The following is a 25,995-nucleotide window of genomic DNA, read 5'->3' on the forward strand; positions in this document are numbered from 1 at the left end:
CTCTCTGCGGATCTGAAAAAATGAATTGATGCTCTACTCAAATATGGCATTGGGAAATGGACGTATGAGTGCTGCCAGCATTGCTGCAGAGGTTGAATGGGTGGGGGGGTCAGCCTGTAAGTACTCCGACCATATGCCGCGCACTGCATCAAATTGGATTGCATTGCTGTCCTCTCAGAAGGAAGCCTCTTCTAAAGATTTTGCTCAAAAATGCCTGCAAAAAGTTTGCTGAAGACAAGCAGACTACTATTGATTACTGGAACCATGTCCTGTGGTTTGATCAGACCAAGATTAAACCAAGTGAGTAGACAAGTTTTGTCTTGCCTACAGTCAAGTATGGTGGTGGGAGTGCCATGGTCTGGGGCTACAGTCCATTGAAGGAACCATGAATACCAACATGTACTGTGACATACTGAAGCGGAGCATGATCCCCTGGGTCACAGGGCAGTATTCCAACATGATAAAGACCCCAAACCTCCACGTCGACCACTGCCTTTCTAAAGAATCTGAGGGTAAAGGTGATGAACTGGCCAAGCATGTCTCCAGACCTAAACCCTATTGAGCATCTGTGGGGCATCCTCAAATGGAAGGTGGAGGAGTGCAAGGTCTCCAGCATCCACCAGCTCCATGATGTTGTCATGGAGTGGAAGCGGACTCCAGTGGCAACCTGTGAAGCTCTTGTGAACTCTATGCCCAAGAGGGCTAAGGCAGTGCTGGAAAATAATGGTGGCCACACAAAATATTGATACTTTGGGCCCAATTTGGAAATTTTCACTTTTTGTAGCCAGTGGTTTAGACATTAATGGCTGTTTGTTGTTATTTTGAGGGGACAGGTAGCAGTAACTGCTATGGGGAGGTCAGAAGGTGGTTATCAATAAAAAAAAAAAAACATGAATATGCTTCTACAGTAACGTGAGGTTTGGGCATTTTTGTGCCCCTGAGTGCAGCGTGCAAATACGGATTAAAACACCTGCATGTGCAGTTGTATTCATAGGTATTAAAAAATAAAAATCCAGACGCCTCTGAATGTAACCATTTTCATGCCTGTTTGCAAAATCTAGGCTTTCAGTGCCCACGTTGTGAACTTTGAAAATTAAGCCTTCATATACATGGGTGCAATTTTCCACATTGCGTATAGACTTTGTGTAATTCTGCCTGGGATGTCCTAGAACTGCATACAGCTGTCCAACATTTAATGTTTGGTGCATTAAGTTTTGCACTGCTGCATTCACCCATTCATGTCTGTGGGCAGCTATATGAACCTTTAGGACATTCCATGCACCTAGAAATATGCAATGTCTTTTATGTCTAAATGTGAGTGCTCATGTGCATGTAGCCTAACAATACTTACATATGGCCAGGCTGATTGTACCCAATTTGATTGATCAATCAACTTGGGTTCAACCAGCATGTCAGATTTTTTTTTTATGCTATAATTGCTAGCGGCTCTTATAACAGCCAACAGTAATGACTGTTCTCCCGGTGTAGATGGCTCCCCCTGCTCTCCCATCAGGAGAACACAATGGCTCAGCGGGAGGGATTCCCCCACCAACACAGCCCATGGTTGCAGGAAAGAAAAATCACTCTTTAGTTGCACAGAAGAGCATAATGGGATTGATAATGGGACTCTTCTTTTTGCATTGTCTGAAGCGTGACAGTTGCACACAAGTAAATGGGGATTTAATGTGGGCTTCTCCCATTTGTTTAACATATGTAAACACTTTAGTGTGCGTGATCTGGGCACAGGTTCACTTTAAATTAAGAATGTAAAGAACAATCCAAGGTCAGAGTACATAGACATGTTAGGTCAGATTTGGGTGGTGACACCTTTATGTGGTGAACTGACCAGGATGTCACATAACGCATCATTGTTCTTACATCTCAACTTTGACATTGTCATTCATCGGGCTCAAGAACTTGCTCACCAAAGATACATTTATAATATGTAGATTTCTTAATTGTATGCATTTCTGACTGGTTTAGAGTTCTGTGCGGTCCCTTTCACTTTTGGTACTATATGATAAAACTGTTCTATAATAGTACGTTTTTTTTTTGTATGCTGTTCATTAAAGCTGAAGTACCTGAGTCAGCATCTTTCTGTTGTCCATGATAATTTAATGTGCTCGATTCTCTGCATTGGCTTTATGACGGACATCTTCACCTATCTAAAAAGACAGCTGCGAAATGTCTAGTGCTAAGTACTCCTGATGTCCTATCCTTTCTTCATGGCTCAAGTCACTTCACTTTTCGCTTCTGTGGGCTGTAATGAGAAATCTTAGCATAATTCTGAATCCCAGTTTGTGAGTGAAAAAGGAAACAGCTGAGCACTTATTTTGGTCCCCATACAATGCACCGGGTCTTTATTCAGTAATCAGAGGTGCGTAATTCACTTTCGAAAATCTTTAGTAGTGACATTACTTGATGGCAAGTAAACAGATGCTCCTTGTAGATAAGCACAATGCTCAAATGTGAACTTTAGCTATTTTTATACCCTTTTTTCATTCTTTATAAAAAAATAAATGGCTGCTGGATTGCTTTTACAGGTGGGGGGGGGTGAAGGTCCTTTCCCCCTCCTGATGTCTCTCCGAGCCCTCCCATCCCGACGGGGAGCCTGGCACTGAAGCCAGCAATTCCGTTCTTGCCTACCATAGAGGTGATTGGGAACTGGATCTTCCCTGATCATCTCTATGATATTAGAAATCAGAAGCAATGAGTATTTTGTCACTTCCGGTTTCCCTAGCATGTAAACAAGAAATTTTTGTAAAAAGCATCTGATCACACCGATCTTGGTGTGCTCAGGAGCTTAAGAGCAGAGGAGAAATCTGGGGACTGTCCATAAAGAGGAACTGCCATTGCTTATCGTGATCACAAGGGATGTGTACATTACTTGTGACAGCAATAAAAGTGATTAAAAGGAAAACAAAATAGACAGTGTAAAAATAACAAAATTAAAATAAATAAGATACAGATATTTTTTTTGCTGATTTGTGTCTTCAGATTTACCAAAACCATGTAGTGCAAGGGCTTTGCCTGATTGCATACAAATTGAACCTCTTAAGGTTTGACCTCATATTATATGGTTTTAGTAAATCTGAAGACAAAAATCTGCATATAATCTAATAGTGTGTATGGGGTCTAACATACGTGTTGGTCCCTCATGCATACATAAACGGCGATTGCACCACTTGTGTGCATTATTGTCGTGAGTGACAGAGCGAGGGCAATAATTCTAGTACCAGGCCAGTATAACTCCATATTGGTAATCTGTAAAGGCTTTTAAAGCGTTGCCTATGGAGATTTTTAAATACCGTAGTTTGGCTCCGTTCCACAAGCATGCACAGTTTTTAAAGCATGACGTGCTGGGTATATATATTTTTTTTTTTGTGCAAAAAAAAAGATTTATTTGTAGGTACAAAAGTACAAGTCGTGTAGGTACAGTACAAGTCATGCAAGTCAGTACAATACAAGGATGTCAAGTAAACGCCAACAAATACGTTTCCATATTTTAACCATCGTGCATGGCATCATAACTCTTTGTCGCTGATCAATTAGATTCATCTGGATGTGTTATATCAACCTGCCCCGGATACTCGCGTAACCATGTATTCGTTTTCAGACTAGCACAATACTCACTGGTAATGTGATGTCGTTTTTATCCCTCGGTAAGCAGTTAGAAGTAACGGCCTACTCGGTACATGTGTCTGGGCTGTCAAGCCACCTATCCAAGACCTTATTGTATTTTGGTGGGACATCCCGATGCTGATAAATGACTGTTTATATGGTAGATTGAGATTTATTTCCTCAACCCATGTCTGAAGTGTAGGAGGGGTGGATTGCATCCAGTATCAGGCCACTAGCTTCTGTGCACTAAAAAGAGTTTCATGCAGGAAGGTAGCTAAAAACTTGTCAATAGTAACATCTGGAAGTAAGCCCAGTACACGGGGCTTTGGGACCAGCTGCAGAGGTGAACCCATGTATTCATGTAGTAATTTGATAATTTGTGCCCAGCATGTTTGAATCACTGGGCAGGACAACATTAGGTGATGGAATGTACATGGTTGACCAGCACACCATTGACAGTGGGCTTTAGTTTGAGTGGTATTTGACAATTCTCATTGGGGTTAGGTATGACTTGTGAATAACGTATAATTGGGTCAGGCACTCTGATAGCTTGGGAGAGGCCCTCTTGGCATTTTCCAATATCTCGTCCCAGTCTGACTCTTCTATGGGACCTATGTCTCCCTCCCATCTGATTCTAGCAGTATGAATGATCCGCAACACCGAACAGGTTATCAGAATGTTGTATATAGTTGATATCCGTTTAGAAGGGTTTGCACCTATAATCACATCTACCAGGGATATAGTTTGTGGGTTTGGGAAGCCATCTGCAAATTGAGTTTGGAGGGCGTGCCTTATCTGTAGATATCGGAATAACATATCGGAGGGCAGCTCAAACTCGTCCTTCAGTGATAATAGTGATTGGAAATCTCGTACTCCAAGCGAGGTGATTACCTATATTATGTATAGTATCCCCTTAGAGGCTCAGATGTCAATGTCCAGGATTAAAGTAAATGCTTTTAATTGGGGATTGTTCCACAAGGGTGTGTGTGAGTGGAAAAAGTCAGCATCGGTTATTTTGAGCGCAATCTCCCAGACCCGTCTGTGGTGGGATAGCAGAAGGTTCCGACTTGGAACCCACCCCCCCACCTCTGAATATTACCTGTATGGGGGAGTGTGTTCTATGGCCTGGCTTCTCACAAGTTTAGCGTTTGGTATCTAGGACCATCAGATTTATGAAGGTGGTAAAGGTGGGAGAGTTGGGCCGCTATGTAATATAAGTGGAAGTCTGGAAGGGCCACTCCTCCCGAAGAGGTTGGGTTTTTAAGAGTATTCCACGCTAATTTATGTCTATTGGGTCCCCAGATGAAGGTGTTGAGAATACAGTCTAGCGTTTTGAAAATTTTTCGAGGGATTAGAACTGGGGAGTGCCAAAACATGTAAAGAAATTTTGCCACCAGGATCATTTTGGTAAGGTTGACCCAACCTGTCAGCCCCAATGGGAGTCGTGCCCAAGATTGCGTGTGAGACTTCAGGAATGTGAATAGAGGTTTTTATTATTTTTAATATATTCTTGAGGCTCTTTAGTAATCCTTACCCCTAATTATTGGATATGGGACACCCTGTTCAATGGGAGGGAGGCCGAACAGCTGGATGGTAGGAATGAGTCTAATGCCGCGTACACACGATCGGAATTCCGGCCAGAAAAAGACCAATGAGAGCTTTTTATCGGAAAAATGCGACCGTGTGTATGCTCCATCGGAATTTAGCTGTCCGAATTTCCACCAGCCAAAAATTGATGGCATGTTCTCAATTTTCTATCGGTAATTCCGATCGTGTGTATGCAATTCCGACACGCCAAAAATAACACATGCTCAGATTCAACTACGAGACAGAAACTATTGGCTACTGGCTATTGAACTTCCTTTTTCTAGTCCCGTCATACCTGTTGTACGTCACCGCGTTATAAACGATCGGAATTTGATGTGACCGTGTAGGCAAGACGGCTTGAGCCGAATTCCGTCAGGAAAACCATCGGAGCTTTTTCCGACGTGAATTCCGATCGTGTGTACCCGGCATAAGGGTAAGATTTGGGACTTAGACCAATTTATATGCAGGCCCGAATGTTTACCGAATTCCTCTATGATCTGGAGGGCAGTCTGCAGAGACGGTCCTATGTCCTCCAAATAGAGCATGCTGGGTATAATTACCTGGCGTAACGCCATCCTTTTATATTTTACAAAAAAAACAAAACGCATACCGTGTGACATAAAATTACAAACTTTTTTTCAACCAAAAAATTTCAGAAAAGGCCTGGTCTTAAAGTGGTTAATGTAAAACTCAAGCCACATTTCCTTTTCTTTTGGCTAGAGCAGGAAAGCTTAGTAGAGATACTGTGTATGTGTCAGGGCAGACGAGGGAACATAAGTACAGACAACTTTTATGCTGCATCCAATACAGAAAACGTCTTACTTTCCTAGTATACGTATAGTCTCTCCTGTTCTTTTCTTTCAGACCAGCATCTGCAGATCCTGATCCTACACCTTCCAAGTCAGAGGCTCAAGATCTTCAGTCTCCTGTTACTGAGAGTCCATCTTCTGTCGCTCCACCTCCTACAAAGAACTTGCCACCCTTTCCAGAACCTCGTGTACCATATCCTCATTACTCCTCACTCACTGCATTGGAGCAGGATACCTATGTGAAACTGATGATTAAATTTATTAACCAGACAAAAAATAATAATCTCAATGTCTTGCAGATGAAGGAATACAACCACTATGAGGTACAGGGTATCACATTAGTTTACACAGATCACATAAATTGTTGACATGTGTGGTAGCTTTATAGTTTATATATTCTATAATATTCTATATACATTATTTGAAATAAAACGGTCACTAGAAATAAAATGTAAATCTGACAATGAGAACTACCTGCAATTTAACTTGGCGGCTGGAAAGTCAGATTTTGATTAATGCTTTCTTTTAAGATAATCTCAAATGTCTTTCGAAGTGCATATATACTTCTTTACACGCCTTCACTTTTCCACCCCATTTAGTTCTTGAAATTAAAGGTGAGCAGTGAACATATGGAGTTCCAGAAATTTCTCCAGAATGCGGCACGCAGCTGTGCTGAGGATTATAATGTGCTTTGTGCAGATGCCACAAGATATAACCAGGTAAGTACCCTGCTGCTAGCTTGCTTGCTGCTCACAGATCCAGTAAAAAGGAAAACCTGAATAGACACAACCTAGGAATGACATGTAGTCCAGGTAACTGCTGTCTGTTTAAGAATTCAGTTTTACCTAAATAAGACCTTTTGTGAAAGAATAGCTCAGCAGACACAATAACAATACACTGTATGAAGAATTGTTTTTTTGAAACAATAAATGGGTAAAATACGTCTAAAACTATTTTTAAAGCTGAAGTGTTAAAAAAAATTCTCTAATGCTTTAGTCATTTTTTTTTTTTTTCCAACTTGCTTGTTGTGAAGTATGTCCCACATTATACAGGCAGCTGTATCCTGTAGAAATCTTGTGTAGGGATGCCCAGTGCTCTTCCAGCTGCTGAAAATTTGGCAATATGTAGGAGCCCTGATGGCGACATGTCGTGCCCCCCCCCCCTCCAATGGGGAAAGTATCACATTGTGCACTGTATGTAATGCAATCTGTAAGTGGGGTATAGAATATTGTGACTCATTGGATTCTCCCCCATTCAGAGGTTGTAGTATATACAGTGTACACTGTAAAAACACTTTTGCCAATGGAAGAGGGGGCGGGTACCCAGTGGAGGTTTGTTCACTGCAGCTTCAATTGCATAACTATTAACCATCACAGTGCTGGACATTAAACAGCAGGAAGAGGAGGATGATCAGGGCTTACTGGTTTACAGGCCCAGAGCAAGTGTGTGTGTGTGTGTGTGTGTGTGTGTGTGTGTGTGTGTGTGTGTGTGTGTGTGTGTGTGTGTGTATATAATATAGTGTATGTATGTGTGTGTATATGTATTTTTTTCTTTTTTTACTCCTTTTCTGCCAATGATGTGCTCCACATATGGTGACAATGAAAGGGTTAAAACAAACTCTTGTGGTATTATTAAAGTGATTGTAAAACAATTTTTTTTTCTATTATTAAAACAATAAACGTATACTTACCTACTCTGTGCAACGGTTTTGGACAGAGTGGCCCCGCTCCTCCTCCTTCTCTGATTGCTTCCTTAGTAATACGCTTGCTAGAGGCCTAGCATGGCTTGCTATGGGGACACTGGTGTGCGCATGATTCTGAGCTGGTCTGTGTGCATCTATAGACAGTGTTGCTTGGCCCCGTCCCTTGCTCCCTGCTTACAATTTTGACTGACAGCAGCGGGAACCAATGGCTTCTGCTGCTCTCAGAAAAGCCCATGCAGAGCAGGGCTGCTTGTGGGGACAGTGCTGGATTGATAGGGGTGTCATGTAAGTCTTTGGGGGAAGGGGAGTTTGGGAGGCACACATTTGAAATTTTTTTTCCCTTAATGCAGAGAATGCATTAAAGTGATTGTAAATGCAAAAAGCGGCTTCCTATGGGAGCACTCGTGCAGACTCATTCACGAGGCTAGCTGTCTGCATCTATAGACACAGACAGCGTGACTCTGGCCCCGTTCCCTTATCACTGGCTTTAACTGACAACAGTGAAGCCTTTGAGACCAGGTAGTGAGAGGAGAGAAGAGCTACAGACGTGCACAGCACTGGATCGAATGAGGGCTCAGGTAAGCAATGCAAGGAATAAATTAAGTTAAAAAATTGTTTAGGCTTTAAAACCACTTTTTTTTTATTTTCTTTAGAACCACTTTAAGCCATAAAATAGATTTAAAATTAGCCATCGCTGACCTCTTGCTGCATGTAATGTGAAGTAATTCATTTTCTGCAATCCTCAAAGATCACAACAAAGACTCAAAAGTCCTGTCCGTGAGTTTCTAACAGCTTAAAAAACTACTGCTGTGTGTTTTTAGGCTGCCAAGATTAGATTCTGTTGAGGAAAAGAAAAGATATTGGACCCTTAGGGTTATCTCGATGGTATTGCTAAGCTAATGTGTAAATTATCTGGTTCCTGGGCAGGATCTCCATGGTATCCTTGACTTTAGTGTAATGTAATGAAAATTTTAATTTGAGTGCCACACCATTGCTAAGAGGTCCTGATTCAACATTATTCCAAAAAGTCAGGGGGACAATTCAAAAAAGTAGCCAGCATGTTTCAGGGGTCCAAGAGCGCCCCATTCATCATGGCTTGATTGACAACAATGTGACTAGACTCAAAATGAACTGGACCTTATTAATGTGATTTTATTTTTTCCAATGTGATTGTGAGTACAGGCCTTGTATGCAGCTAGTTTGGCAGACTTTTCCATCAGTCAGGCCCTGATGAAGGGGGGGGTTGCGTTCTTGGATCCATCCCACAAAACACCTTAGATACTTTTTTGAATTTTCCCCCCTGACATTTATTGGGATAAAGTTGTATCTGGACCTCCCTTAGCAGTGGTATGCTGCTTCAAATTCACTTTTTTTTAGATTAAATTCTAGTACAATAGAAAGCATTAGGAGAAGAGCGTCGGTGTCTCTGTGGCGAATTTTGAAGACTAATTTCACTGCAAAACTGGTCTTTAGCTACATAGGTGGATGTGGGCTTGTTTTAAAGTGTTTTTACAGCATGTTCAGATTCTGGGCACTATACCCCACCTGCGCTGCATTTGCTATCCTGCTACTCATTTTGCTGGTTTTTCACATAAGGTAGCTTCACTTACCTGGTGCCAAGTAAGTAAAGTTTCCATCAGCTTGCAGTTATGCTTATGCAGACACTTGAATCGGCAAAGCAAAAAAAAGAAGAAAATAATTGGTACAAGGCAGCAAAGAGCTCATGGGTCCTAAGAATATTCAACATTGTGTATTTATTTACAAGAGTTACGTTAATTGTATATTTAATATTGAAGGATTAAACTGTGTTGCCTAGTTTAAAATATAAATGTTATGAAGGTTGGCTATACACAAAATAATGCATGTGAAATACTAGGCTAATAATGTAATAGGAAGTGAAGAACTCTAATCTCCTAAATACATATACACCAGTGGGATAATGTCTCCAGTAACAGCTTATTATTATTATTATTATTATTATTATATGATGCTGTTTACAGAATTTTGTATAATATATTATTGCTTATTTTCAGGAAATGATAAAATCCTGCCAAGCTTATGTGAAAAATTACCCTGAGCTCTACACCGTCCATGACATGACAAGCATCCTGGGAGGGAAGTTTATTCCTGACTTGTCATTGAATCTGGAAAAGTGTCTTCTTAAAATGGTAATAAATGCAACCACTCCTAACACTTCATCTTCTCTAGACAATTTTAAGTGTGAGAGATTACCTCTAAATGGGTAGCAGAAAACCTGGAACCTGTACATGTTCATATACAGACCATTTGAGTGACACAAGCAACCGAACAAGCTGAAGTTTGAATTTTATTGCATTTTAGATGTATACAGTGTATAGTTATTTGTTTGCATTTAACCACTTCCCGACCGGTTCACGCTGATGTACGTCGGCAGAATGGCACGGGCAAGCATATTGGCGTACAGGTACGTCCATTTTAATATGCCGCCATGTTAGAAAATCAGAAGTGTATCAGAACATGGACCAAGAGGTCCAGGTGAGAGAGAACTGGTCTTCCTGACCTAACTCCTGCGCCAACAGTCGTTCGAAGTCTCTTATATCCAGTTCAATTGCCCATTCCCCCAGTGTAGGTACAGCTGTTGACTTCCAGTGACATGGGGTAACCATCCTGGCTGTGGTCAGAAAATGCCGCAAGACATACCTTTTTAACAGATTTGAAGGGTCCAGGTATCGGGGATAATAGAGCTATTTCGGGGAAAGGTTTAATAGAGGTCACCATCAGGGTACAATACAAACCAAAAATAAGTTGCAAAAATTTCTGAATGGAGGGGCATTCCCACCAGATGTGAATCATATGGCCCTTAGAGGCATGACAACACCAGCATGTATCCAGTAGTGACGGTTTGAGACCATGAACTGATGGGCATCTATACCATCTGGTTATAAGTTAGAACTCTTTCTCTTGGGGTTTAGTGGCTAGTGATGCGATGTGATCCGGAGAGGACGCATGTAGAAGGATAGAGTAGAGTTGGGTTATGACATGAGTTGGGGGGGGTTCTCCTGTAACATGGCTTCAAAATATGTTGTAAAGAAGTCCCATAGGAATAGAAAAAATATTCATGTTGCCTTCGTCCCATCAAGGTATAGACAGAGGGAGAGAGAGGCTATGATTGGGCTTTAGTAGTACCGTATAATCAACTGATATTGAGCATTCAAAAGTAAAATTATTCAGGGAATTTTATTTCAAAAAGGAATATAGTAACACATTTTACAAAAAAACAGATCATGACAATCAGAAAAGTTGCATCCTATCATAACAGCTAGAACATCAATACCATCTATATATTGGTTACGCTGTATGTTTCCTGGGCTTAGCCGCTTCTTCAGGAGCTTTCTATAATTAGATGGTGTAGAGCAGGGGTCTCCAAACTGCGGACCAAGGGCCAGATGTGGCCCTTTGCTAGCCTTTATCCGGCCCTTGGGGCACAATTCCTCCTACTGACACCAACGAGGGGGCACTATATCTTCCACTGATGCCAACGATGGGATACTATTCCTCCTACTGACCACCAAATTTATTGCTCTCGCTCCAACGTTCTCGTTGATACCTCACATGTATAGTTTGAACACCGTTTTCATATGTGGGAGGGACTTACGTATGCATTCGCTTCTACGTGCGAGCACACGGGGACAGGGGCGCTTAAAAAAAAATATATTTTTTCTTTTTTAATTGTTAATTATCCTTTTTTTTTTTTTTTTGATACTTTTGAAAAAAAAATTGATCACTTTTATTTCTATTACAAGGAATGTAAAAATCCCTTGTAATAGGAATATGACATGAAAGGTCCTCTTTATAGTGATATATGGGGTCAATAAGACCCCACATCTCACCACTAGGCTGGGAAGCCTGAAATCCCCCCAAAAAAATAAACCGATCACCGCTTCCCAGCCGTAGCGGCGCAGTTTTTTTAATGCAGAGGCCGGGCATGACGTCATAACATCGCGCCCAGCCTCCGACGATCATTGAGACTTCGACCATCTGGTCCGCTGGAAATCTCTATGATCAACATCTGGGGCCAGTGAATCCTCTGTCCGACTCACCGATCATATCGGTGAGTCGGTAGAAGCACCGGAGGGCGGCCGTTATGATTGTTCTTATGGCGTAGGGAATAGATGGCTGAAAACGGCAATATCTGAATGTCTGTAGCTACAGGCATCATTCAGATATACCCGCTCAAAGTCCATCACGTCATATGACGGCGGGCGGGCGTGAGACGGTTAAAGAGGAGAATTCCTCCTTTTCATATTAAAGCGCACTCCACAAGGGCTGTTAGTGCTTCTTGGGCAGTGCATCACCAAGCCTCAGATCTGCAAGGTCACAACTTGTTCTTCAGTCCATACATTTACCAGATTCTATCAAGTAGATGTAAAAGGTCAGGAAGATATCGCCTTTGGGCGCAGTGTACTGCAGGCTGCAGTATAAGTCCTCTAGTCTCTTGGTGCCCTACTTTTTTTGTCTCCCTCGCTTCAGTTGCCATTGCTATGGGACATCACACATAGTAACTACTATGGCTCTGTGTCCCCTGATATACGATAAGAAAATAGAATTTTTATAACAGCTTACCTGTAATATCCTTTGCTTTGAAGTACATCATGGGACACAGATGAAGAAGCGACTAAGCCCACAAAACATGTAGAGTAACCAATATATAGATGGTATTGATGTTCTAACTGTTATGATAGGAAACAACTTTTCTGATTGTCATGATCTGTTTTTATTTTGTAAAACGTGTTACTATATTCCTTTTTGAAATAAAATTCCCTGAATAATTTAACTTTTGGCTGCCCAATATCAGTCGATTATACGGTACTACTAAAGTCCAAACATAGCCCCTCTCTCCCTCTGTCTATAGCTTCAAAATCTGTTGGCCTGGCAAGAATTTCTGGTGATGAAGGGAAAGAGCGAATATAGGACAGTATTTGTTGCTCCTGTAACCACTGTGATTGGTTAGGTGAAAGTATCAAAAAAAGGATTGGTTTTTGTTAAAGATGGATCTGCCTGGAGAACCTGGGCAAGTCTCCTGTGGTCCTGTTTGAGTAAAATTCCAAAGCCTGTTGCATGTAAGGCTGGCAGAAAAGCCGGAGACCTAAAGAATGGGGTCATGGGTCCCGCAGGTTTAGAGAGGTCCAGGGCAGATTGTAATAGATCGGAACCGCAATCGGGTTCAATTTGGATGTCTGCTGCTGGTCCTAATTATGTAGTGTAGATATGCATGCACGCCGGAAGTAATCACTCTGACTGTTCAGTTCAATCACTACCTAATCTCTGTTTAGAGTGTATACATCACTACTATGTAAATGTGGTCAGTCTAAACGGTACATCTAAAAGGTATTGGCTGAAATACAAGAAGAATGCAGGAACTTGATGCTTGAAGCTTGGTTGTCGTTTGTTCTATCTTTACTTCCTCATACCTCCAGTGCGGGGGCAGCAGGGTGTAGGCGCCATCTTTGGTTCCAAAGCAGAGCTGTTTACTATGTAATAAGTAAGGAGTTGCATAGAAACGTGTATACACATAATGTTCATTACATTCCTTCACAGTCCCCCCTAAAATGGCTATTTTCTCTTTTCTGTCCCTCCTGCTAAAGGTCCTACTCACCTGGCCCATTCTCCTCAGCAACTCTTTTAGGCTGTATATAGAGACGGATGGCAACTAGTTCACTACCCCCCTTGATACAGCTAGAGAAGGGCAGTCAGGCGCTATCTATCCCTATAACCCTATAGGATTGTGAGTTAATGGACAGGGAGTGACTGTAGGGGGGTGAAGAGGAGTCCTTCTTGGTGAAGAAATGTAAGAGTGCTGTTGTTTGCAGCTTTGCTCATTAACTTCTTTATGAAAGGTAGAATACAGCATACAATCAGGGCTAAAAGAACCAGGATTATTAATACCGTTACCCCATCTGGGCAAGCACTTTTTCCACCCACTCATCCAGCTAAAATATTGATCCCATGGGTCTTTGATACCTGAGTTCTTCTACTCCAATGACAGATCTTCTAATTTCTTTATAGCTGAAGTAACCTTACCATTTGGGCCAGTATTATCAGGAATGTAGGTGCAACAGGTTCCCGTTCTTTCTATCATTTTACAGACACCTCCTTTGTCGGCTAACACCATGTTTAAGACCATCCGTTTCCAGAATGTCATGTAGGAAGTGGGGGCTAACTGGTCAGCGATTCCCTGGAGGGCATCTCTGGTATAATTCACGAATCTCTGACGGTTATAATATATGTAGTTAACCCAATCTACATTCTTGTTAACATTTTATTATGGGGATCAAAGATTCAAAGCCAGCTTTTACCTGGTCCCTGGCTTTGAATTTATCAGGGACCCCCTTTGGGACCCCTATGGCGTCTGTGTACACATGTGGGTCAAATGGACAAGGTGCTATTCCACAGTAATCACATGTAAAGGTGGCCACGTGTGCTTGAAGAGTTATACCAAAATGTAATTGTTGTTTTTTGTAATGGCCACCTCCTGGGCCCCCCCTAGACCAAACAGAAAAAGGATATGCAGCATGGTCATCATGAAGTGGGTGGGATCTTGTCCTCACGGGCTGTAGCTTTCTTGCAGTGGGAAGCGTGTATCCAGGTGTTCTTTCCGGCCCATTTGACCATCATATCTAGGATCAAGGGAGTGCTTCCTTACAATCTTCTTTACCAGCACCCAATCTCCAGGCAGTGGTTGGTATGTTCATGTATCTAATTCAGGATCTGGAATGGAAGAAAACACCTGGGCATGTATTTGGGTTAATTCTCATGATAATGTGGTTACATAATTAGTCAACACATCAGATTGCAACTGTAAGTGTTGTGGAAAGTAACAGATACGTTTTTAGGTCTGAACCAAACTCTGGCTGTGGAGAACAGACATCGGACTGAGTGGCAATGCATGGAGCAGGAGAGGGGTACTCTGAGGAGCCGGCCGAGGACACAGGTCATGCGGGGAATGCACAACTAAAGAGCAGCCAGTGCGATAGTCGAACATGGAGCTCTGCTAGTCACCCCCCACCTCCAGCCACCCATGTGCATGGTGCACTGGTACCCCTAGCTGCCTGTGCTGCTGCCGGCCATATGTAGAGGGGGCTGCATGGGCCCCCTGCATCACAGGGCCCGGTTGCGGTTGCGACTGCTACACCCCCTATAGTTACGCCCCTGGCTTCTCTCCCTGTCCCTCGCACTCTCCTTGCTGTTCCTGTCTATATAGTAAGCACCAACCACCCTCTTGGATACCAAACATTAATCTACATACACATTTAGAACATGACATTACCCCTGTTGCCCCTTGCACCACGAAGCCTCAGCAGCTGAGCTCAACCCTCAGGGGTCTCTCACACCATCAACCCAGAGTCACTGTCTTCTCAGGGGCCAACAGCTTATATGTATTACTGACTGATAAACATTTTTATTTTTTTCAGGGATCAGTAAACTTTGTGAAAGTCAAATTTCCAACAGATGATATTGTTCTTGCATCGTCATACAAAAAGGTATCACAAACAATGTCCCCAGTGAGAAAGGCTGGACGCCTGCATAAGGTAAGATTTTGATTTTATTTTAGTGATGGTGTTTCTTTCTTTATTATTTATTTAAATATATTTTTTAGCATGGCTTCACATTATCCATGGCTAGATTCATTGTCTTAAATTACAGCACAGGGAAAAATGTCTTCCTTTTGTTTTTAAACTTTAAAATAAAAACCTTGAGGACAGGGATTGAATTATGCAGCTGTCAGGTTCTTTTGGAGATAACTCACACTATGTATTGCATTAAGGGGTGTTGCAATTAGACTGCCTGTTAAATGTGGTTGGGCTGGCAGTGCACCTCAATGCATAAAAAATGTACCTAAACTATTTTTTCAATTCAGCTAACCCCAACACACAGTACTTTATATGCTGGGTTTCCTTTATTATGAATGGCACCATTGTGCAAATCTGCCTATGTGATCTACAGCTAGATTACTGTCAATAGTCAGACAAGGGGCCAGGCATATTTCATGAGGTGGGTTGTTAGCCCTGTGTTGCAGTAGAGACATTGATCCCAAGGCCTTGCCAACCAGATAAATTAGATATTTCACAGATAAACAGTGAATGTTAAAACTATCTGAACAAAAAATTTCTATTTTCTAGTAAACGTAGTTAAAGTGGTTGTATACTCAATTTTTTAACTTTTACCTACAGGAAAGCCTATAATAAGGCTTACCTGTAGGTAAAAAAAATATCTCCTAAACCTGTACGGTTTAGGAGATATTCCCCTCGGTATGCGCCACTGACTGCAGCGGCGCATGCGCACAAGGGGATTCTTGGCCTGAAAATCCGGCAGTGGCCGGCCGGAATGAAATCTCCCGCGCGCATGCGCGGGAGTGACGATATCGCGGCTCCGGCCACTCACAGCGCCGGAGCCGCGATACCCGGAAGAAACGCAGAGGGAGCATATCAGCTCCCTCGGCGTGGATCGGGCCAGATGTCGGGGCCTCGTTCTAAGGTAAGTATTTCATAATGAGCTAGTATGCGGTGCATACTAGCTCATTATGCCTTTTGCTTTGCAGGTGTTAAAAAAAAAAAAAAAAATTGCGGGTTTACTACCGCTTTAATTATTAACAAGCTGTGTCTAAATACAGGAGGCATGTGCATTCCTTCCATCTTTTTTGAATGTTGGTGGTCATTGTGCATTTCCTATAGTTCTGCATTTCTTGCAGTCCTTTAGGCTTCATGTACACTGCTGCTGGTAAACGGACATTTAGGCTCGGTTCACACGTGCAACACGACTTTTGGACGCGACTTACAACACTACTTTAAGTCGCCCCAGGCCAGGCGACTTGCTGTGGCCAATCCGAGAATGAGCTCTCGGGGGGGGGGGGGGGGACTCCTTTTTGAGAGCTGATAATTCTCTAGAAGTCGCCTCCGTATAGACGGAGATCCGACTTGGAGGCGACCTCCATTGAAATCAATGGGTACCAGTCGCCTACAAGTCGGATTGAAGTAGTACAGGAACCTTTTCTGAAGTCCGAGCGACTTTAGTAGTGTGCATTAAGACAGCTCTCATACACTTACATTGATTTCTACATGTTGTGCAACCTGAGGTGACTTGGGGCGACTTGAAGTCGGATCTGAGTCGCCCCTGTGTGAACCGGCTCTTAGGAGCACTTGGGTGTTTTTTTTTTCAGCTGCCCCTGAACTCTCCTCTGTTATCTTATCAGTACATATACACTGGGTCATTTATAGTAGTTTCTAGGCAGTTGAGTTTGGAAGCATTTTTTGGAAAGCAAGAAAAAGGCATTTGAAATGCCAAATGCCTGCAACAGCTTGTAAACATGGTAACTCGCGTTTTCATTTTACAGGCATTTTTGATTTTTGACTATTTGTAAAAAATAAATAAAATTTATAAAACGCTTCTAAAACACAAACACGGCAAAACTGACATTTTTAACCACTTCCTTACTGGGCACTTAAATCCCCCTCCTAACCAGACCATTTTTCAGCTTTCAGCTCTGATGCACTTTGAATGACAATTGCGCGGTCATACAACACTGTACCCAAATTCATTTTTATAATTTTTCCCCCAAATAGAGCTTTCTTTTGGTGGTATTTGATCACCTGTGCGATTTTATTTATTTATTTTTTTGTTGAAAAAAAAAAATTCTTTTGTTATAAAATTTTAAATCTGGTAATTTTTGGCCGTCATTGATGGGCACTGATGAGGCGGCAGTGATGGGCACTGATCGGTTACACTGATAGGCAGCAATTCTAGGTGGGACTGAGTGGCACAACTGGTGGGCATAGATAGGTGGCACTTGTGCGCATGGATAGGTGGCACTTGTGGGCACTTTCAGGCTGCAACTATGAGGCATAATTACCTCTTCCGTTTCGGGAGTGATGTCCCTTTAAGGTGAGCCGGTGATCGGCTTTTTTTTTTTTCTCCTCCGCTGTCAGCGTGAGGAGAAAAAAAAGCGATCACAGAGCTTTTGTTTGATCATGTGATCAGCTGTCATTGGCTGACAGCTGATCACATGGTAAGGGGCCAGGACTCTGTGATCACAGTGCGCGCCCTGTAGGGCGCGCGCAGGGAGCGTGCACAGGGGAGGCCGTCATATGATGGCCTCCCGGGAATTCACATCCGCACTGTGCCATCACTCACCCATAGCGTGGATGTCAGGTGGTTAAACATCAGTTACTATCTGTCAGAGGTTTTAAAACGTCCCATGTACACTAAGCCTTACTTTGCCTCTGCTCAGTTGTTTTCTGTAACAAAGACTGTTTGTTATACACCCACCCCCCCCCCCCCCCGTAGTCTTCTGCAGGCAGCATGTAATCGATACTGTATACCTGCTGGGTAATATTAGAAATATAGCTGATTTTTTATTTTATTTTTTTTAACTTCTGCATTTTTATCAAATGTGCGAAGATATTGTATAGTGTTCTAGGCAGCTCTTTTAATAACATGCAGTCTGAATATTACCATTTTTACTATACAATCTGGCTGCACAATATCTGTTAGATTTGGCAAAACGACATTATATTAATAAGGCAGGCTCTTGCATTATATAGTAGTTGGTAGATCTTACATTCAAATTGTAAAGTGTGTGGTGATCTTAAAACTGGTTCCGATACTAATCTGTTTACTTTTTCTCAACAGAGTGTGACCTCAGATCCCAACATTTCTAAACTGGTTTCAAAGTACTGTCCACAGGTTGTACTTTCTATGCAGGCTTTGTATACTCTGCTTAATAATCATGGTCCTGTGTACGATGAACAGTGGGAGATTCCTGTTCGCGTGGAGACAATTAATGGCATAGGTGAGATGACTAGCTTAGACTATTGTGTGTGTTTTTTTTTTTTCCCCATATCAGCTTTCAGGACAGCCACTTATGAGAGACCTCAGCTCCTCCCTTCTGAGGAAACACCGCCCAGCCTAGATTTAAAAGCTATTCTTCTTCGCAGACTCATCAGTTTTGGGGTTTCCTCTGGCAGGAGACACTGTGAGAAACCGTGGCTGAAGACAGCAAGGGAGGCTGAAGCCTGTATGTCCAGGAAGGAGACAGAGGTCTCTGGGGACTAGTGGTGGTAAGATGCCTCGAAGAGAGGTTACCTGGCAGCCACACTGTTTTTCTGTTGCCACCCCAGCTCTCCGAAGATTGTTCTCGGTGGAGATTTAGGAGGAGGTGCCCCCCCCCTCGCATTTTTGTTTGCGAGCCACAACGGAGCTCACAGTGTGGTGGGTGACGTCGCTTCTGGCAGGGGGTGTGCACCTCTACTTGATCCGTGGCTTCCGGTTCCAGCCTCGGATGCTGAAGGCACACTGGGCTTTGGCTGATGGGGAGCCAGAAAGGTCGCACAGGCGGCTGAAGGTTCCAGAGGCAAGACCAGCTTTTTTACGGCGGGAGCATGTCAGAGGCAGGGGCCATCCTGGCGACTCCTGACATGGCCAACATCAGCCATCATAAGGCAAGGAGGACAAGGGGGTTGCATCCCTTACCTGTCTGTCACCTACAGCTCCACAGGTGGGGTTCCCTCTTGGTGGCCAGAGGGGAGGAGGCATATGGGACCATGGGGCTGGTGGTTCTTTGTGCTTTCCCGGGGATGGTCCCTATGGGTCTGGCTGGTGGAGGCTCACAGAAACAAAGGGTGGGTGGTAAATCTCACAGCCCCAGACTGTGCTTCACCGGCGGTAGTAGGGTACTGTTCCCTTTCCTGCTGGTCACCTCCTCAGGGGGGGGAAAGGGGGACCGGAGGTTTCCGTTGTTACATGCAAAGGCACTGCGGTGATGTCGGCCCCCTAAGCGTGGTCACAATGGCAGTGTACTTTCCCCACTGACAGCACGGCTGGTATGTGTAGGGGAAAGAGGAAGCCATAGCGTGCGAGGGGGGTGGAGCTATTGCGCTCTATGCTGGCCCACAGGAAGCATCCAGCAGGGTCACCTCAGGGGCGTATAATGTCATCAGTGGGCGCCAGAGAGTTTACAGTCTCCATACAGCGCAAACGGGGATCCAGACTTGCCAGAGGAGCAGTTGACTCAGTGTTACATGCTCTGGATGGTGTGCTGGCTCCATGGGTTTATGCCATTATTCCACCAATCCTAATCCTGAAGAAATAGGATGAGCATGCTTTACTACAAAGGGAGCAGTTGGCTTGGTGGGAAGTCCTCTGGCTGATGTAAGTTCAAGCCATTCCTCAGGGGTCTGAATGGTCTGCTGGGGACCTGAGAAGCTGTGCGTGTCCTAGGTACTGCACAGCACCTGCATCTCCGGCTGGTGAAACAGGGCAGTGGGTAATGTTTCAGGGACGCTGGTGTTCAAAAAGTGAAGACCCAGAAGAGGCTGCTGACCACCAAAGGGGGTGGGATGGACTCCTTTGCGACACCTACACAGGCAGTGGAAGCAGGCCCCAGCAACCAGACCTCATTGGTAAACCTGAAGCATTTGTTCTTCCATGCACATGCTTTGAGGGTTTTTCCCCTTGTAACCAGTAGGGACTGGATGAAGGGGAAATTTTTTTCCCCCCTCCTGCACGAGGTGTATGTAGGAGTGTGTGTGGCTGAAATTACACTGTGTGGTAAAATACAAGGCTGGCCGACGAAAGGCAACAATAGTGAGGCAGTCATAGCTCACAACCAGTATAGCCATGGGAGTCTTCCTGGAGACATAAGATCTTATTCTTATGTCTGCTCCTTCTGACCTTTGACAAGTCACTTTATGCAGTGGCTCAGAGGTAAACTCTTCAGTTCTGGGGTCACTGATTCAGTGGGGCTGAGATTCAGTTCCCTGAGCGATCTCCTGGTCACTCTGGCAAGGCTATCCAGGGAAGAAGGGCTGGGTGGCTGACAATTCTGCCTGGCAGCACTGGGGTGGTTGGTTCAGATCCCCAACATTCCAGTACTTGCGTAAAGTTGTGGTTTTTCCTGTGTTTGTGTGAGGTATCTTACATGCCCCAAACCCATGCTGGCATTTGATATACATGGCACATTGGCTGGGTGGCATGGACTCATGACCAGAGGGGTCACCTCACACAGTCTGCACTATAGGCACTGCAGTGAAAACTTTGCCTGTTTAGGTCCAGCAAACCAGCTCGCCTAATATCTTCAGGTTCTCCTGAAGGTCGACCCACAAACAGTAAAGAGAAAGAGCTCACTTTGAAGGTGTTGCACCTCAACTGTGCCTTAAATACTGAGGTCATGAGTTTGAATTCCAACCAAGCTAGCACCCTGCATGTTTCACAAGTGTTTTGAGGTTACAAGGTTGCCGGCTGGATGGTGCCTGATGGCCACATCACCTGTATGCACCCTATTTAGGAAACTAAACGGGATCTCTGGTGACCAGGGCCCGGTATCAGGGGGTGGCACCATGGATAGCATCATGGAGGGTGAAAGGGCTTCAGGTGACCAGATCCTAGTAGGATACACAGGTTTCTAGAACACTTGTGAAGAAGTGGGAGAAGCCCTGGATGGTGAATCCAGTAGGCCTCCTCATTACAAAATTTCTCTGGAGGAGATGGTTGCAGGAGGACAAGAAAAACACTCTTACTCCATGACCAAGGACAGAGCAGTGGTAAAGGGACCTTCTGAAAAGGACCTGTGATTCTTTTCATCTTAGGAAAATGAACTACTCTGGCATTTATACTGGTGTCTCGCATCTCAGAATATTATCTGACACAATTGCAGACACACATTGATGCACGGTCAGTAAGAGGACAGGCAGCCCCCCAAGTGGTGGGTAACGAGTAGCATGTCCAAGACTGTGCGCTATCCTTCCCACAGGGGACTGGGCCAGAGGCGATTCTTGAATCGCATACCAGACCGGAAAGCCCTTCCTGTGAAATACAAGGGTGACCCAGGTAGGAATGCTGGCCTTTGGCTACATCACCCTGAATGCACCTGATTTCGTCTGATCACAGAAGTTAAGACGAAACTCAGCGGAGACATCCACTTGCACTTGCGGGACACTTCCAGCTAGACCACCTATAGGGCGGCTAACCCTGGGATCTCAAGTTTTCTGGGGGAACTCTGGTTTACCTCTGTAAAACTTCCTCTTTGGGCCTGAACTGATATAGGATTGGCGTTTCCCCAGGTGCTATGCCATCTTGCCCACCCGCAGTCTTATCAGTGGGCAGAGAACACTACGATTGTTCTCATTGTCTCACACTGGTTCTCTGTCCTGGGGGCCCTGGGAACCTGCTGGCTGGCTACTAAGGGGTTCCCTCAACATTTATATTTTATGCGCCACTTATCTGAGATTTGGAGGCGTTACGGCAGCTGGACCAGTTTTAGGTCTGCAGTTCACCAAGTAGGACCAAACTTTACTTCTTGCAGGCCCTCGTGGGACTTTCCTTTTGAACTGTGGTTCATGAGTAAAAGGATTTCCTTCCTTGTTCTTTTGCAGGGACTAAAGTAAGGGTTAAAATCTCAAGCAGTCCCTGGGCAAGATGGTATTAGCTAACAATCTGACAACCCTATATGTAGGGATATTTAAGAAGTTTTAATGGGACTTTTAAAGTGCAAGAACGAATCAAAATGTAGAAAAAAATATACATTTTTTTTTTTTAATAGATTAAAAAATTTAAAAATGTATAGAATAAATATTCCAACGAATAAATCACAGAATACACACATATATTTGCAAAGCTGACTAGTCTCTACATGTTTCTCCATACAAACTAAGGCTTCTCCAAGAGAACTATTGATATCGGACCTTATGCATATAATCACTAGAATAAAAAGACAAAAATCAAACACTTTGAAACACAATATGAAATCTAACAAATTATAATTGCGTAGAATGCTGTATGGACAAAAATTGGTCTCCGAACCCGACCTGTGTATTCAATGGAAAGTGAAAAATCCAGAAGTGAATGGATACAAGTGGATCAATTTGATGGTACCATAGAGAGAGAGAAATCAATTTAGGAGACAACACCGGAGGTCCATCTAAAGACAATAAAATGGCTATAAATTCATCACTAAATAAAGAAATATATAAACAACCATGCTAATATTGAAAAGGATGCCTACCTCAATTTATCAAATAGAAACAAGGATAGTAATTTCCCGAATAGTACAAGTAGTAGAAAAGAAGGTTTCAATAAAAACCTCTATAGATATTATCGAGGTGCCCTTTAAAAATAAAATATCAAAAATTTTGCCTGAAACCAACCAAAATGATATAAACGGTCAAGAAACAAACCCCTGTTACAATTGATTACCTGAATATATCAGATCCAAAGAATCGGAATATTCCCAAAGGGGGGGGGGGGCGCCTGAAGGTATAAATAACACCCCCAGGATTCCCTTCTAGAATTAAAGAAAAGTGAATAAAGGTTAATAGCTAGCCAAAGGTTTCAAAGATTGAATTACCTGTCAGTATACCAAAATAAATTACCTGTTGACAATGAGTATCCTCTCTCAGGTGGATCAGACATTAAGACTGAATTCAGAGCTCCTTTTATCTCTCTCCACCTCTTTGGCGCCAAAAAATTGGCGCCAAAAACGAGGAGAGGACACAATACACGTCATGCATACAGCGCTGTTGCGCCGAAAATGACGTTTTGACTCTATACGCCAAACTGGAAGTGACCTAGCGGCATCCATAGGATGCCGGAAATCAGTGAGGTGAAGAGAAAATTGGCCGTAAACTCATCTAAACAAAGTTTCAGAGTAAAAATAGGCAACAAAACCGGCTAACAAAAGGCGCCATAATGATCACCAGGTGCGAGATGGAAAATTCACATATTATTCCTAGAACAATAAGTGAATGTACGCGTAATGCATCGACTAATTGGCGTCATCTGTTGGAGTTTAGTAAAACACCAGCTAAACGAACGCCCTGGGTGTCCTTATGGTCCATCTGACCCCTAATCCAATCACTCACCACTACCAAAGGTCAAACAAACATTGTAAGACAACTCATTAAGGGTAAAAAAAGTTTAACCCCTAGAGTTGAAACACACAAATAGATATGAAATATAGTGAATTAGGTATATATTAGACACAGGTCAGTTCAAGAAACAAAAAAATAGTCCACACAATAAACCACATCAACTGTTAACAAAAAACATTGCCCTAAACATAAATTAAAACTATAAACTCAACCTATAATGTAAGGAAATATCCTTTTAATAATGGCAAAAAAAACGATAGAAAAGGCTTGAAACTAAGGGATTCATTCAAACCTGGATTGACAATCGCAGCCAGGGTTTGAATCCACTTGGATTCTCGTTGGAGAAGAATCTTCTCAATATCCGCTCCTCTATCAAAATCTGGAACATACTCTAATGTGAAAAATTTCATTTTTGAGACATCAAAGGAATGATACAATCCACTGTGTCTACTGATTGGTGTTTCCACTTTTTTCTTGTTTATAAGGAAAACATGGTCCCTTATCCAATGAAAGGCTTTTTTGTTTTTCCTATGTAAAAAGCATGACAATCGCACTTCGTATAATAGACAACCCCTATGGTTTTACACGTTGCATAGAAGTTAGGTCTATACACTTGACCATTGGGAAGAGTGACTTCCGCGGTATTCATAAGAAGACTTCAGAATTCACATCTACCACATGAAAACGTTCCTTTGCATGTAGATTTTGTACGAGGAGTCAAATGACTATGAACCAGTTGATCTTTGACTGAACTTGATTTACGATATGCTATTTGGGGGTAGGCTCCAACACACTTTGATAATACTTCATCCGTAGATAAAAGATGCCAGTGTTTTTCAAAGATGCGGCGGACCTCCTTATGTTACCTGCATATCTGGTAATTAAACTTTTTGTTCATTTTTGGATTGTTTAATAGGATGGATCAGATGCTGTCTCTTTTTTTTTTTTTTTTTTTTTTTTTTGCCTTTTGATAGGCTCATTTAAGGCATGATTTACTATATAACCTCTATCAGATAAACAAATCTGAAGGGCTCTGGCCTCAAGCTCAAAATCGTCATCTTTACTATTTCTCCTTAGCCTAAGGTATTGGCTATAGGGTATACTTTGAATAAGAGACTTTGGATGAGAGCTAGTTGCATGTAGAATTGTATTCCCAGCTAGGGGTTTCCTATAAAGAGAGGAACCAATTGTTCCATCTTGATTTACATAAACAGTAATATCCAGCAAATTTATACTCTTTTGATCACAGGTCATATTGAAATTCAAATTGATTGAATTAATCTCCAATTGACTCAAAAAAAGCTTGTCCCTTGTTCCTGTCCAGACAATAAATATATTGTTGATGAATCTCCTCCAAATAAGCACATTCTCAAAGCTCTCAGCATAATCTATAGATGAAAATATTTCTAGCTCCCACCCCCCCAGGTACAGGTTGGTGTACAATGGGGCACATTTAGGCCAGTACTATATGCAGGGAGATCTTAGGGAAAGCTGATGTTACTCCTTGCCAGGTCTGTGCAGCGGCAATGTGATTCAGCTCTCCCACCTTTTTCCTGACACTAGAGGTTGATCTTGTTGTCAGCAAAGGGATCAGGCTCTTTGGACAGAGTCCTTTAAGCTGTAGTCCCACCCTAAAGGTAAGTGCTCGCTTATCCTCTCATAGGTGGCTGTGCTGAAAGACGATATGGGAAAATTAGAGTTACTTACTGGTAACGTCTTTTCCAGGAGTCTTTCAGGACAGCACCGTGTACACAACCTGGTTGGTTTCCTTTTGGGTTTTGACTCGGGAACCATCAAAAAGTAATTTGTGTATGATGTGTTCTTGTGTCTCCCCAACTGGCTGGAGTTGCGCTTGAAGAACTAGGGAGGCGGCGGAGAAACATGCCTTTTTTTAAATCTAGGCTGGGTGGTATTTCAGAAGGGAGAAGCCGAGGTCTCTCATAGGTGGCTGTCCTGGAAAAGACGTTACTAGTTAGTAACTCAAATTTTTTTTTTTTTTTTTTTTTTTTTTTTTTTAGCATCTTTCCTTTTATGCAGTGCCTTGGATTTGAGGAGTAGAGAAAAATTGCTAGAGTTGTTGAACATACTCATTGAAATTGTTATTGTTAATTTTGTTATGGCTCATTGCTAGCACAATAGAACCTGGAGTTTTTGGGGAGCATATCAAATAATGCTAAAAATAGGCCCTATGGTTGTTTGGGAAATCTCAAAAAATAGGGATTTTAACAGGAGTTACACCAAACAACAAAAATTCAATGAATTCTAAAAAAGTATAACCTTTTATTGAGATACATGATAATAAATCTTGTAAAAAATCCATAAAAAGTCATACGTAGTTGTGTCATATAAACATCAGAGAACATTCAATTGGAGTCTT

At 42.7% G+C, this 25,995-nt stretch overlaps 1 protein-coding gene across 1 annotated transcript in view; it reads left to right on the forward strand.

Moving 5' to 3' along the window:
* The window catches only part of ICE2 (interactor of little elongation complex ELL subunit 2), a 266,066-nt gene that overhangs the window by 49,458 nt on the left and 190,613 nt on the right, over positions 1–25,995 (forward strand). Inside the window, exons 3-7 of the mRNA XM_077472932.1 lie at positions 6,073–6,340; positions 6,617–6,736; positions 9,753–9,887; positions 15,171–15,287; positions 18,385–18,544. Of these exons, the coding sequence (XP_077329058.1) occupies positions 6,073–6,340; positions 6,617–6,736; positions 9,753–9,887; positions 15,171–15,287; positions 18,385–18,544 (800 nt within the window). The remainder of the gene's footprint in view (positions 1–6,072; positions 6,341–6,616; positions 6,737–9,752; positions 9,888–15,170; positions 15,288–18,384; positions 18,545–25,995) is intronic.

Source organism: Lithobates pipiens, unplaced genomic scaffold (assembly GCF_037356315.1).
Source record: "Lithobates pipiens isolate NorthernLeopardFrog02 unplaced genomic scaffold, aLitPip1_a1.2 Scaffold_8, whole genome shotgun sequence".
Lineage (NCBI taxonomy): Eukaryota > Metazoa > Chordata > Amphibia > Anura > Ranidae > Lithobates > Lithobates pipiens.